The sequence below is a fragment of the Ammospiza caudacuta genome, chromosome Z, assembly GCF_027887145.1.
Source record: "Ammospiza caudacuta isolate bAmmCau1 chromosome Z, bAmmCau1.pri, whole genome shotgun sequence".
Classification (NCBI taxonomy): domain Eukaryota; kingdom Metazoa; phylum Chordata; class Aves; order Passeriformes; family Passerellidae; genus Ammospiza; species Ammospiza caudacuta.
Window position 1 is genome coordinate 65,229,485 of NC_080632.1, and position 14,032 is coordinate 65,243,516.

At 37.6% G+C, this 14,032-nt stretch overlaps 1 protein-coding gene across 1 annotated transcript in view; it reads left to right on the top strand.

The window, feature by feature from the left end:
* Positions 1-14,032, top strand: part of MCC (MCC regulator of WNT signaling pathway) — a 181,051-nt gene that overhangs the window by 1,207 nt on the left and 165,812 nt on the right. Inside the window, 1 exon segment of the mRNA XM_058823775.1 lies at positions 13,414-13,661. Within this exon segment, the coding sequence (XP_058679758.1) occupies positions 13,414-13,661 (248 nt within the window).

The following is a 14,032-nucleotide window of genomic DNA, read 5'->3' on the forward strand; positions in this document are numbered from 1 at the left end:
TCTTTGGAGCCAGAAAGTTGTTGAAAATCTGTAACAACTGGCAGTCACTTTAAAAATAAAGTTCAAGGGTCGTGATATTTCTTATCTAAACAACTCCCTGAACACTCTTTTCTCCCCCTCACTCTAATGATTATTTTGACAGTTGTGGTTTTGAAATATAAACTTTGAAAATGTGTACTTTCCAACCAGTGTGCTAAGACTGCTTCGCTTTCCATTTGTTTATGGTCTTCATGGAATTTATTCTGATGTCTGAAAACTTGAAATGCTCACGAAAATTGTGCACTGTCTCTTCAGAGCACACTTGCTTTTCTGTTCTGTCATGTGTTTTTTCTGCAATGTGAACTCAGTGTATTTATAATTTAAAGACCTTATTGGGGGAATGTTAAATGTTTTAGTGTTTCATGCAGACCATGTAGAGATGTTACAATGACACAAAGTACTAATTTCTGATCGACTAATCCACATTTGCTAAGTTTTGACCCAGATTTGTATTGTGTTCTTCAGAGTGTTGCTTGAACTACAGTGTTGAAAACTCCAGGATGTGTCTGAGTAGAGACGCTGGATTTCATGATGAAATGGCTGCAAAGCCCAGGGCTGGGTGGTGGTTGAAAATCCTTGAGGAGATGGTGGGTTCATTGTTGAAGGTTGCTTCAGAAGGGAGTTGTGCATTCAAGGCAGAGCTGGTGTGGCCTTTATCAGAGAACATGGTGTTATAAATTACTGTCTTCCTTTATATCTCTGTATGTGTGACAAAGCAGTGAAGGAATGTTTAAGAAATTATCTTTGACGTGACTTTACTTCATTAGGTAGCCTGGGTGATGAGTTGTATAAATGGAATGCCTTTCTTGCATTCTGTAGTTACTCAATTTTGCTTATGCTCTGTTTTATAGCAGTGACTTATGCAGGAGAAGACTTGTCCAGTTGCATTTTGATGTCTTTATAGTATGTACCACCATAGTATTATAGACAACTCTGTCAGGTTCATGGACTCACAGCGTCCCTGTTGAAAGTATAGCAGATGGGGGTTTGTTGTTGTATAGAGCTCCAGTGTTTAGGTTATTGCATCCTTTTAAATGTAATAAAAGCAAAAAAGGTACGGCTGCTTTTACACTAAATTTCATCTTGCCATATTCTGCATGCCTTTTGTCAGGCTTCTGTGTTTGTTTTTTTCCAGGGTTTTTTTTTATTTGTTTGTTTCATATGAGCCAGTTGTTTGGCTTTCCTGCTCTTCTTGCCCTGCTTCTTTGGACTTCTCTTTGCTCATTCTTGTGGCCAAAAATTTTTTTGCATTTCTTGCAGCCCCAGTGGCGATTGGAGGCTGACTTCTGCATGTCATGATATCTTTCACAACAGGCTGAGCATGGCAATAAATGCCCAGGCATCTTTCTAAAGAGCTGAAAACACAGAAGCTAGCACTTTAAAGTCATCTCCTTCTTTGTGTATTAGAACTAGACTTGACTATGATCTATAACCTATCACTAGGATAAGCTTCTTTTTAAACACTGGCTTATTTTGAATGTAATGGGGCTGAAATTTGCTGTTTTGCAAGTGCTACTGAGTATAAATTTTATATTTAAAAATTCGTATCCCTTCTATTTGCAGGCCAGAAGCTTGGTCAGTCATTTCTTTGCCTAGCACATGCAGCAGTTTGTTTATAAGGTTTCTTTTTTCCCAGCTACAGAGCTGTTAAGGAAAAGAACATCTTTATACTTGCAGCAAAGGCAGGCATTTTGTGTGTGTGTGTTTATTTAGTTCATATTGCATGGGGGGGAAAAGAGATGTTTGCATTCCTAATGAAATAACATGGTGTCTCAGCTGTGGAAATGCTTTGTCGTGCATCACACTCTAATAAACCTCTTTAAATAGTAGCAGGGAAGTACAAGCGCAGATGGAGAGGAGGAGCATGTCCTGGGATACTGATTTATTTTCAGGCTCTCACCTGAGATACTGATTAAATTCCAGGCTCTAAATAGGATGATATCAAAGCAATAGAGCATAATTAAGGATGTGCCATTGGTGGTTATAATCCAGTAGACACTGAGCTATGGGATATGATATGCTAAACCAGTGTGTCTGAGCATTACATTGACATGTGCATATTGAAATTTTGCAGCATCCAGCTAGAGAAAAGTACTAAGGAAAGAACAGAATTTTAACTTGTTGGCTTGTACTGAAATGGCTTTTGATTCTTTTGAGGTTAATGTTTGTAACTTAATTATTTTACATCTTGCAAATGTTTGGCATTCTTCTCATACTTCTGCAACACGAGGCAATTTCACAAAAACGAGCTAACCAACCAACCAAAAAGTACCACCCTCCCGCTTTGCAACTCAGTTGTAAAGCAGTCCACAATTAAGGCTGGATTCTGAATGCTTGAGATCAGCTGGATGAGCGTTGCTGAGAGCAGAAGGCAGGCAGCCGTAAACACAGTTTACAGCATAACTTTAGTTTTGCAGCTGTAGCTGGATTGTGTTGTTATTAACAAAAAACTGTTAACTGAAAAAACAGTAATTGCTTTCCTTTGTTTTATTCTGTTTGCTTTGAAAAGTTTCGGAATCTGATGTTACAGTTATAAACATTTTCATATTCAGAGGGTTGGTGAATTGTCCAGGACACGTGTGCTTTCTTTTCTTTTTTCTTTTTGATGCTGTTTGCATATTTAGCCTTGAATGCTGGGTTTTTATGGGTGACAGCCTAGATTAATGTCTTCTTCAGAAACTTAATTGCCTTGTAGCTTTATTATATGTGGATTGTATTGAAATTCTATTTAGCACACAATGAATTTCATCTTCACTGCAGAAGTCACTAAATGGGTTTTGGATTACTCTGTTGTAACACTGCAAAATGTAAAGGTAACTTTGAATCTGCAGGAAATACTTTTGCTTTAAAAAAAATGAAGGTATGAGCTGTGGAAATAATGGGTGAAGAAAAAATTAATTTTATTATTAAGGTACAAATATGCTAGCTTTCCAATTTTAACTTTTAAGCATGGATAAATAATTTTAGGATTGTGAAGAAAAAAGGTAAAGCTAGTGTTTAGTTCATTAGAACTTGGTCATTATATTAGCAATAATGGAATTAAGTTTTGTTTGTGGTTTTGTTTGAGAACTGTGTTGTCTGTGTACACAATTTTTTTTACACTGGTCAATATCTTACAGAAAGTCTTGAAAAAGTAGAGTACCACTATACATAGTAAGATGTTAAAAACCCAATAAACCTACTAACTTGGTAATGAGCTTATACAGCCTGTTAAAAGGCCATGCAGAATGTGCCTTCTGTAGCCCTGCACGAAACATTTAAAAGGAACTGGTTGGATTTGATTTGTTACCTGAGTGGTTTCAGTGGTACATGGCTTTGGGAGCTCAAAACCTTTGCAAGTACGGGCTGGTCCTTCCCTTTTTAATGGGTTATCACAGTAGTAGGACATTCACGGCTTTCTTGCTGAGTGTATTTTGGCACGCCTCCCCCACCCCCATGCAGTGTTTCTGCATCTGGTTCTGCATCTAGTGGCTGCTGGTGGTGCTGTTAGAGGAGAAAACACAGTATTTTCAAGAAGATAAAGTATTAATCTATTCATTGTCTTTTTAAGGGAGTAGATTTATTCTTCTATGATATCTGTAACTCTCCACAGCAGACGTTTCCACTTCATTTACCTTTTTTTTCGAATGTTTGATTTTGCTAATGTGCTTCAACTTCTGTGCTTAACATTTAAAGAAGAACTATTGAAGCACTTAAGGACAGATAAAATGCAGCAAAATCAGTATGGGTTGTCTGTGACCAGTCCAGTTACCGCTGTTGGTAAAACACTATTTAATCCATAAGATGACCATTTATGAAGTCATGCGAACATGTTCACTCAGGATCTCTGAAAACTTACTTTGGGCCTGAGTTAATATTCTGCATCTACTTTCTGCAGAGTATTCTGTGCTGGTTGAAAGAAGTATCAGGAACAAGGTGTTTTGTGAGTGCTCAAATATCAGCAGGCTAGGCAGTGATAAAGCTATTTATCCTACAAGCAAGAGGTTTCTAAAATGTCAACTCTAACAGAACAGGTGGAAATTAAAAACTGCCTTTGAAATCTTGTGAGAGAAATAATATTTATTCTGCTAGTTTTGCAGCTACTGGGATTTCAAATTTCAAAAGGAGTTTGATCCCAGTACTGTACAGTCCTAAGTCTGACCTCAATCAGCTGTCTAACAAGGAGACATCATTTTGAAGCAGTCTCCAAAATGTCAGCAAGACTGGGACAAAGCTTTGCTTAGTCCTTGCCTTCAGTCTGGCTCTTCATATAGCTGAGCTGTTCTTACCGTGAAGCTAAAAAAGTTAAGGCTTCTATACAGGACTTTATACTCACTTGAGGTCTGGACTATTTGCTCTGTGTTTTCTTTAAACCAGCTTCGTTTTAGAAATTCCAGTGGGGGGAAATCCCAAATCTCCAAAACTCCCAAGCCATCCCCCCCAAACCCTTGTAAAATATACTTTGTTCTTGCACTGCTGCTTAATTTTGTCTTGAAAACAGTTTCAGCTCCCAAATTCTGTTCTTAGGCTTAGTTTTAGTCTTCATCCATCTCCATTAGGAGGCTGTCACAGGGTTTGTGATCCATGTAACTGAAGGATTGCTTTTATATGGATACAGCTTTACTTACTGTATCCTGAGTAAAACGGCGACTGGAAGCACTGTGCTGTTTCTCACATGATTGTATTCCATTTTTTCTGTTTCTCCTGAGACTTGCCTTAGTCAATGATTCCACAGCTTGTCTTCCACGGGTCCTCTCGGAGCATCATAGCCAAAAAAGGAATAAGTTATGGGGAAAGCCTGAAGGATGGATGTGTATGAGAAGCCATAGAGACATACTTAGTTTAGGATGAAGAAAAAGGTATCCCCTTTGTTAAATATTATGTCTAGAAAATACACCAAGAATCAACATTCATTAAGGGATTATGTATTTCAAAGTCTGTATTTCTTACAGCTGGTACACAGTCAAAGGAATGTATTCAAACTTGAATTATCTGAACATATTGCATTTTTTAATTGGTTAGCACTCCAGTTCTTATGTAAACATCAAACACCTGAAGGGTGTTTTAGCTGGAGCTGTTAACGTTTCAAAGTTAGTGAAGTTACTTGGTGTGTTTTATATATTGCTTTTATCTTTCCCCATTGGCACTATCAGCCTGGTAAAAGGGACTAAAGTATTTATCTCAAGTTTGTATTACTGTATGTTCTTTCTTAGGACCTTGTTGTCCAGATAGATTGTACTGTGGAAAAACTGACCAAACAGTAATTCACTTGAAAATACAAATGTCAAATTTTTTGATCCCTTTAAAAGTTACCATCCAGCTGGCTTCTAAGCAGTGAAGTTTTTTGTTATATTTATTAATTTTGTTATTGATTTTTTAATTGATATTGTTACAAATACCATGTTAATTGGGTTGTTACTGTAAGAGAAGTTAATCACTCTTTAAAGTCAGTAATTTCCGTTTTCTGACCAAAAAAAAGAGTAATTGTTAAACTGGGATTTTTTTTTGCTTTGTGTTTTTTTGGGTTTCTTGGTGGCAATTCTGAAAGATCAACTTCACAAATATACTCTGTTTCTTTTTCCCCAAGGATGACAGGGAGCTTGGACCCTCATAAGATGCTTTGGTGCTTGGTCTTTCTAGCAACTCCATGGCCCTGGGTTTATAACACAGGAGCTACTGGTGGCTGCTCTAGCAGTATGACTGGGATGGTAGATACTTGGTTTTGTTTAGCTCATGTGTGATTGCATCTTCTGTGTACAGCAGAGAAGGCAGTTGGCACTCTCCTTAATCATTGTTGGTGAGCTCATGATCCTAGCGAGCAACTTTATGTTTTCAGAATTAATTTGCCAAAACCTATTGTTTGAAATTCCTGGATGGGTTGACTGAGTTGGGAGGCACTTGAATGAGAGAAGAGTTCTTCCTGTTAACTCCTTGTATTTATTTATTGTTTGAGGGTGCCACGTGCAAGTACTTTGCTGGTAGTTGTGGATGGATTCCAAGATTATTTTAAAAGTCTCTTTGTCTCTGCTGGGGTAGGCTAGAGATTACCTTACATTGATTAAAGCAGCAGGTCATACATGTTTTGATTGGGAATAGGGAACCTCACAAAATACTTGGGCACCTGGCCTTACTTGCAAATATATACCCCTAATCTGTGCACCTGCACTCTTTACACAATGAATTGTGAATAGCTAGCAGAGGGTTTCATGATTTTTTTAAGTCAGCGTGTTCTGCCAGATGATGATCTGCTGTGTATGGTCCTGAAGTTTCTCATTGTTTGCACTAGAATTTGTTCAAAGAATTGCCTTAGCTGTGTGCTAGTTCAGTAAGAAGTATTTATTTGCAGCATGGCCAGTTTATGGTTGTAACTTTATCTGGCTGTGTGACTTTTAATGTTGGCACAGGACGGTGGAGGCGGGTAAGAAACAAGATTGAGGGTTAGTTGTGGTCCCTCTCGTGATGTCCTCTTGATTTTTAAACATGCATCACTCAAAAGATCTGAGCTAAGAAATCTCATTAAAAGTTAATTAATTTTTAGAAGTGTAAAAGGACAAGAGAGATTTTATTGAGATTCAGGTATCTCAGGTGGTAGATGAAAGGCATTAACAAGGCTTGTGTTGTGCCTAATTGAGTGTTGCCCAAAGGATGGGCTTCAAAAGGCATCTGAAGGAAAAGTTATGCTGTGGATACATAGTTTTTCAAATCCACTGTGTTTTCACTGTGAATGTTCACGTGCATCTTTTAGAATAAATAGTACATGTGTGGAATTCATCCTAGTGCAGTGATTTTTGCATTAATTGACCTATGTTAATTAATGTCACCATAATGCTAAATTGTAATCAACACAGTCAATGTCTCATTTCTTCTAAAAGTTTTTCTGAAGCAATACTTTTTCTATTTGATAGAAAAGAACAATATTTATGTAGCATTAGTGGTTATTTGATTAAATCCTGTATGTAATTTTTGAGAGTAAGCCAGATAGCAGAGACCAGACCATCTCTGAATGAAAACTGTGTTCCTGATAGTTCCTAACCATGTGGAAGAGTCAGTAGGTTGAATTGTGTATTAGCAGTATATTTGAAACCAAAGAAAAGAAGCATAACAGAAAGCATAGAATGGCAGAGATTCTATTGACAAACTCTGCTTCTCCTTTAACAGGTGGACCTTTGTTTGCCTGCAACAGTTCAATCTCCAGAGATGAGACCCTCAGGCAAAGAGGGGACGCCCTGCCCTCGCAGGTTGAGACATGCAGTTTGTGCTATCAGTACAGAGTAGGTGATCAGAGCACAAAGTTTAAGCTATTTCGAGTAAGTAGAATATGTATTTGTTGTGTTATCTGTAACATAATGTTTCTGTTCTGAGAGGTACCTCCAAAAGAGGTACCTACCAGCCAGAGAGGCTGGCTGTCTTGTCCATATCTAGTGTGAAATGGGGGAGAGACACACACAGACATGCTGAGGTGGGGAAGTGAGGAGGGAACCATCCCCTGCTTCCCCAGAGGAAGGGGTGGTGGCGTAGGCTGCATGCTTGCAATAGTATTGTGAGAAGCAGCCAAGGCAGGACAGAGCTGGGAGGCAGAAGCTCAGATGGTTGAATTATGAATAAATATATTAATAAATAAACCCCCACACAGGGTTTTGGGGCTGGCTGATTGTTAACCTTATATTTTTCCTGACGGTGCTCAGTGTTGTGGATCTGGATCAAGTCGCAAGTTAGTTGTGAACAGGCTCTGGAATATGCAGAAATTGAAACTAGCAGGGAATTTCAAGTGTAAAATTGTTCCACAATATAGAAACAGTTTTGAAAAAGTGACAGAAAAACCAGAGAAAGAGTACCCAAGAGAGGGAGTCAGTGAACTGCTGATGATGCTAAGACATACGAGATTTTTGTTTTGTTTTGATTTGCTTTCTACATTGAAAATAACTCATGTAGTAAGATTGTTCCTGCAGATAGGACTGGTAACAAATACCTTGGACGGAGAGGGAAGAAAGAAGTTGAAGAGTGCTTGGATTTATTTTACTTAGTTGTACTTGGAGATTTTGGTATAATAATCCTAAAGACAACCTCAGAATTATTTCCTTTCTTTTTCCCTGAGCTCTTCTGAAAGACAGAACAGAAATTGGGAAAGATAAAATATGCTGCTTTTCTTTAAAAGTGTGCTGAGATGGTGGTCAGTGAACAGACAACTTGCTGAATATGGATTTGTTAAGAAAAAGTTAGGTTGAACTAATCTAATCTAGAACTAGTATCCCCCATTTGTGGTGGGAGTGAAGCAAGAGATGCCCTTTGTCTTGTCTATTTTAAGGCATTTGGTGTTGTTTTATGACACTTGTAGGCAAAGCCAAGGAACTAGACTGAGGCTTCAGTTTGTTCGGGTTTTTTTTTCTGAGCTATACTTGGAGCTCATTAGACACCTGTGCTTTGGTTGACAAATAAAATACTATATCAAATTGAAATCAGAAGGATGGCCTGGATCAAATCAATCAGCATTATTAAAGATTAGTGATAAGGATGACATGATAATGGGTAAATTTTCTTAAATTTGAGATGACATCAAGCTAAGGAAAATTGGAGACTTGCTGTGGGGTAAGAGTCACAATTGCTGCTGACAGATGAAGCTATTGCTTGAAAACAAATCAAGTGACATAAAGTAGGAATAAGCAGACATTAACACATTTGGTGGTGCACATACAGGATGTGTGCTAGATGTAAAACTTCATGAGATTTATGATGGTTCTCAAGTTTAACTTGAACTAACAGAATTGTTCTGTTGCAGAACAGGACTTCTGCTTTTACCTTCTAGTCTCTTTTCAGTGTATGCTTTAAGCTGGTGTCTAGTTCTGTGTGCTGTCATCCATTCAGTTGGTGAATCATTTAGGGAAAGACAAGAGCAGCTTATGATGATTGGAGATACAAAAAATGAGGTTCTTTACTCAAAAGAAGGTGGAACATCTGATTACGGGCTTTAAATATGTAAAGACTCTTTTCTTACCCACTGTAATGGCAGAAAACAGTGTGTTAACTTCCTTTTTGAAGGAACAATCCGAATTCTATCTGCGAAAATTGAAATAAGGAAACTTGCAGAAGAGAGCAGCGAAGTGCTAGGACAGAGCACATGTGGATGTTGTGGCATTCTTAAAAAGCAGCTTAGACACCTATCCATGAATGATAATCCTTTTTTTTGAGTCTGGTATGTTTTCTGCACTGGTAGGTCTTACTTGCTTGTTTTTCTCTGTTTAGTAGTTTGTCTGCTGAGTTACACAATTTGTGTCTTGTGCTTATAATCAGGCAAATGTGCAAGGTCCCTTATAGTGCCATATAGACTTCTATTATACAGAACTCAGTGGTTACAGAGTAAATATCCCCTTGTGGGACTACTGTCTGATCTAGTGACCTTTTCCCCCCCATTTCTTTCAACTTTATGTTTACACTTTGCTTTAATTCCTTCATAAATGAGCACAAATATAGAAAAAAAGTCCTATAAAACTATCAAATGTCAGTCAATGCTCTTACGTCTTCCTGACTTTTCATGTAGCATGAAAAAATCCATCTGCATGAATTCCCTTCCTGATCACAATGAGATGTTAAAACTGAAGCTTCAGCGTGAGTTTTCAGATCCCAGTATCAACAGTATTGCTGCTCAGCATTTTAACAAGCATGTCCAGCTGATGTGCCTGTTCTCCATCCCATCCTGCCTCACATTATTCATGCCTTGCCAAACACATCAGCTTCACTGAAATGGCTCATTTACAACTATTGGCCCGGTGCTGACAATGCTTTTGATACACAGAAAATAGGGAGCATTGGGACAGCCATAAGAAAATGGAGTTTTACATTAAAAGTGAATGACATGGGTGTTACTGTGTATCTTATACTTTCATTTTAAAAAGGGTTGATTAATACTACTACATAGTCCGACACTAGGAGGTAAACCCAAAGAAAATACTCCTGAAACAAAATACATTTTATTTAGGAATGCAGACAGTATTCCAAATATACACATAAAAATTGTTTACACATCAATTTATCAGTTGTTCCATGTATGAATAGCAGTGATGGTCATGAAGCAGTTTATTAAGCTGACATGGGAACTTGGGGCCTTTTTTCTTAAGAATAACTTTCAGGTAGATATATTGTTGCAGGAAACTTGTGTTTCTTCATTCTTTGCCCTTTTGTAAGGACATCCAGGTTGCAGTAGGTGGAAAATTCCAGCAATTCTAAAGCTGTCCTCATTATTCCTTCATAAGCTGTAACTTCGGTCTTGCCCTACCACTTCCTTTAAAAGATAATATGGAAATTATCTTTTAAGATAATATGGAAATGCTGACTTAGTCTTATCAGGATGATCCGTGCCTGATAAAGTAATAGCTTCTGTATTGTTAAACCGTCAAAATTGGTAATAATTGAGGAAATTGGAGAGCAAAAAAATAACCTCTTAAGGTATTTCTGTGTGAAAAGATCTGTGGAGATGTAATTGTTTAGATAATGACAAAGGTAATGAAATCTGTTTCCAAGGCTAAATTCATGAGACAACAAAAATTTCTTTTTTGTGGTTGTTGCTGGTTCTGGAAATTATTTCTTCAAGAAAACACATTAAGTAAGAACTACTGTGGGTGTTTGTCCTCTTTCTTAGTCTACCTACTATGTATTTCCATCTACTAGGTAACTTCTTGAACAGTTTTCTTCCATTCTGTAAAGTCAAGATATGTATCAGGCCTTGGGTGGACCATAAAACTACATAAATTCTCCATCCAGCTCCCCGTGTAGGTGAGGACGTTGTTTTTATTCATGTTTTTCAGACAGCAGTGAACATTGTCTTTTAATCTGATAACCTTCCGAAGTGCTCTCTGTAGTTGGGTGCTAACCTTGAGAGGTTTTTTTTTGCCAGAGGTTATAGTGTCATAGAGGGCTTCTGTGATACACACTCACTGTGGTTTCTGCTTTCTTGGCATTTCAGATGACTTTGGATTTATTGTGCATTACTTCTGTTCATCCAGATTGAGAAGTAAGCATTTTGATGCAGCCTGCCTTGTGATGTTTGGAGCCTCTTACCTTATAATTTCTTTACCCATCTAGAACTCTGTTAGAATTTTATTACAAACAAAAGGTGTCATTCTGTGAGCTTTTCTGACTGCAGACTAGCAGTTCTGGGATTGCTGCTAGGATTATTTGCCTGCAGTTGCTCATAGAAAAGTCAAAGCTGCAGAGCTGATCTGATTCTGTGGTTTAAGTAGTGAGGGGCTTGACTTGCTGTGAGAGTCAGAGCAAATGGAGCAGTGGGTCCAGGATGCTCTGGAGAGTGGTGGCTGCACCAGGGACCTAAACTAAACAGCCTCCTACCAAGAACAGAAGTGATCTGGAGTAATTTTAGTACATCTTTTAGATCAGCAACTTCTTATTGCCTCTGAGTCCTCTGGTGGTCAGTCCTTTTTAGGTTAGTCATTTCAAAATGAATGCTTCAAATAGATTACTGTTTATCTACAGTATTGGTCTAGAAGTGACTCATGACACCACTGCATGGAACAGGTTTTCCGACACTGTTTATGTACTCTATTTGCCTCTAGGGAGCTTGGCTGCATTTAAAATTTTGACTTCCCTCTTCAAAGGTATTTCTGCACCTAGCCTGCAAGTTGTGTTAGCGAGGATTAAATGTTTCCTGGCAAAATTATGATACCTTTTTACTAGCTGATGTTTTAAATTGTTTTAAGAAAATATGTGTTTTCTCCTTGGTGTTATGTAGTGGAACAATCTTTGAGAGATTTCCTTTATAAATCAGTTTGCATTTGTGTAACACCTTTAGATTGTAGGGAACCAGAACTGGGTTTGGACACGTCCCTGTGGGCTGTAGTGAAATAGAAGTTTTACAATTGTCATGAGCAGGGCCATGTAAGGTGTGCTACTAGTGCCACAGCCTCCTCCTGCCCCCCAGTATAGCAGATTAATTCTTCTGGAGCCAGGGCAACTGACCTGTGTTCTGGAATCCTATGGCAATCACCCTGCACTGTTTCTCCTGGTACTCATTTCAAAATTAGCACACTTCTGCAGAGTCCCTCAATCTGAGGCTGTGTCTGATCTGTTTTAAGAAAATAGATATAGCTGAATTGTATTTGTCACTCCCCAGGTAAAAATTTGAATGTGCTCTCATCCTTATTTTTCTTTGCAACATCCTTGAGATTGTATTTGTGTTGTTTTAACTTTTAAAAACAAGGAACTGAGCCATGGAGATTATTTATTAATTGTTCAGATTCAAATCTAAGAGCAAAACTGAGCAAAAACTGAACTGCAAGTAACAATAGCTTATGTTTGGCCTGTGTGATTAATTCTTCTGTAATAAAGTTATTTCTTGTCATAAGCAGAGATTTGGTTGCTTTCTGATATTTTTGTTGGGGTTTTGTTTGTTTTTAAACTTCATGATTATGTTGTTATTATTATCATCATCATTATTATTGTCATTATTATCATCATTCTCATCATCATTACTATTACTTTTGTTACTATGATCATTATTATCCAATTTTATGACAAGAATTCTGTTTCTCCAGCTCTGGAATTTCTGCATAGAAGAGACTTACAGAGCTCCACCTAATGTACAATTTCTTTCTCTAGATAGAGTGGGCCTTGATTCTGATAATAAATTACTTCATTGAAGCTCTTCATGTGAGAACTTTGAGTATTTCAATGTATCATGTTTTCACAGAAACCTTCTGAATGATACCCTGATACTAGTAATGAAATAATAATACTAGTAAATCTACTAATAATTCACATAATAGTAATATTACACATTTCCTTTGCCTCCCTTCTACTGAAAGATTTTGTTCAACACACAAATAAGCTATATGCTTTTATGCTGTTTAAAAAAAACCATAACATAGAAACACATTCATGCTATTTGTAGTATAAATTGGTATGGTAGTGCTGTGCAATCCAGTTCAAAAAGTGTTTTAAGAAAAGGATGGCAGAAAGGAAGCAGTGAAATGTGAGAGTAGCAAAGTAGAAATTTTTTAAAAAAAGAGTTTCTAATCAGAGAGAATTGCACACCCAGAAGATTTGGTAGCGTAGAGCAGCAGTTGCTTCAGATCTCGTTGAATTGGTTTGCCTACATTTTATTTAGAATGTGTTTATTTGTCATTTGATAAATATGCATCATTCACATGCTGGAGAAATTGTTTCAAGATTTTGTTTCCTTCAGTAGTTGGCTTATTGGTTTTAAATGCCTGTGCATTAATGTGTATCCAGATTAGACAGGGCTAGTATTCCTTTTCTTTGAAACTAAGTTGGTTTTTTTTTTTTTTTTTTTTTTTTTTTGTTTTTTTTTTGTTTTTTTTTTGTTTTCTCTATTCCCACTTTTCCAATCTTCCCCCACCCCCATTTTCCCTCTAAAAATATCTTTAGGAATGACTTGCTGATGGTGTGCCGCCAGCTGAATATGGAGGCGTCTGTTGCAGAGATCATGCACCAGCTGGGAGCAGATGAAAATGGAAAAATTTCCTTCCAGGATTTTAGTCAGTGCCGCATGGAACTGGTACAGGAAATCAAGAAGGAGGAAGTGGATCTTTCTTTGAAGTTGGATGATTCTTGTAAAAAGAAAAAGTTAAGGGATAGAGTAGCTTCCTGGCCAACTAGCAGCAATAACAGTTTAGGTAGGTATGACTTTTAAATGTCCTGTGGGTGTAATTTAACAAAAGGTAAACTGTGGGATGTTTGTTACTGATTTCACTGGCATTAGGGTTGCCCCTACAGGGCTTTGGGAATCTGCCTTTGTGTAATTTCATCATATACTAGAGTGCTGTTGTAATGGATGCAGACTTGTCATCAGAATGTAAACTAGAATGTGTGCAGAGCATTCTCTTCTAAAAATGTGAATTGCACAAGAGAACAGACTCCCTTGGAAGGGTATGGGCTGGTAACTGAAGATCCACGGAGTTCTTTGTTCTGTGTAAAGCTCAGGCAGGTATGTAGGTAAAACTGAAAAATGAGGGAAGACTTAATATTGGTTCCAGTCATAATACAG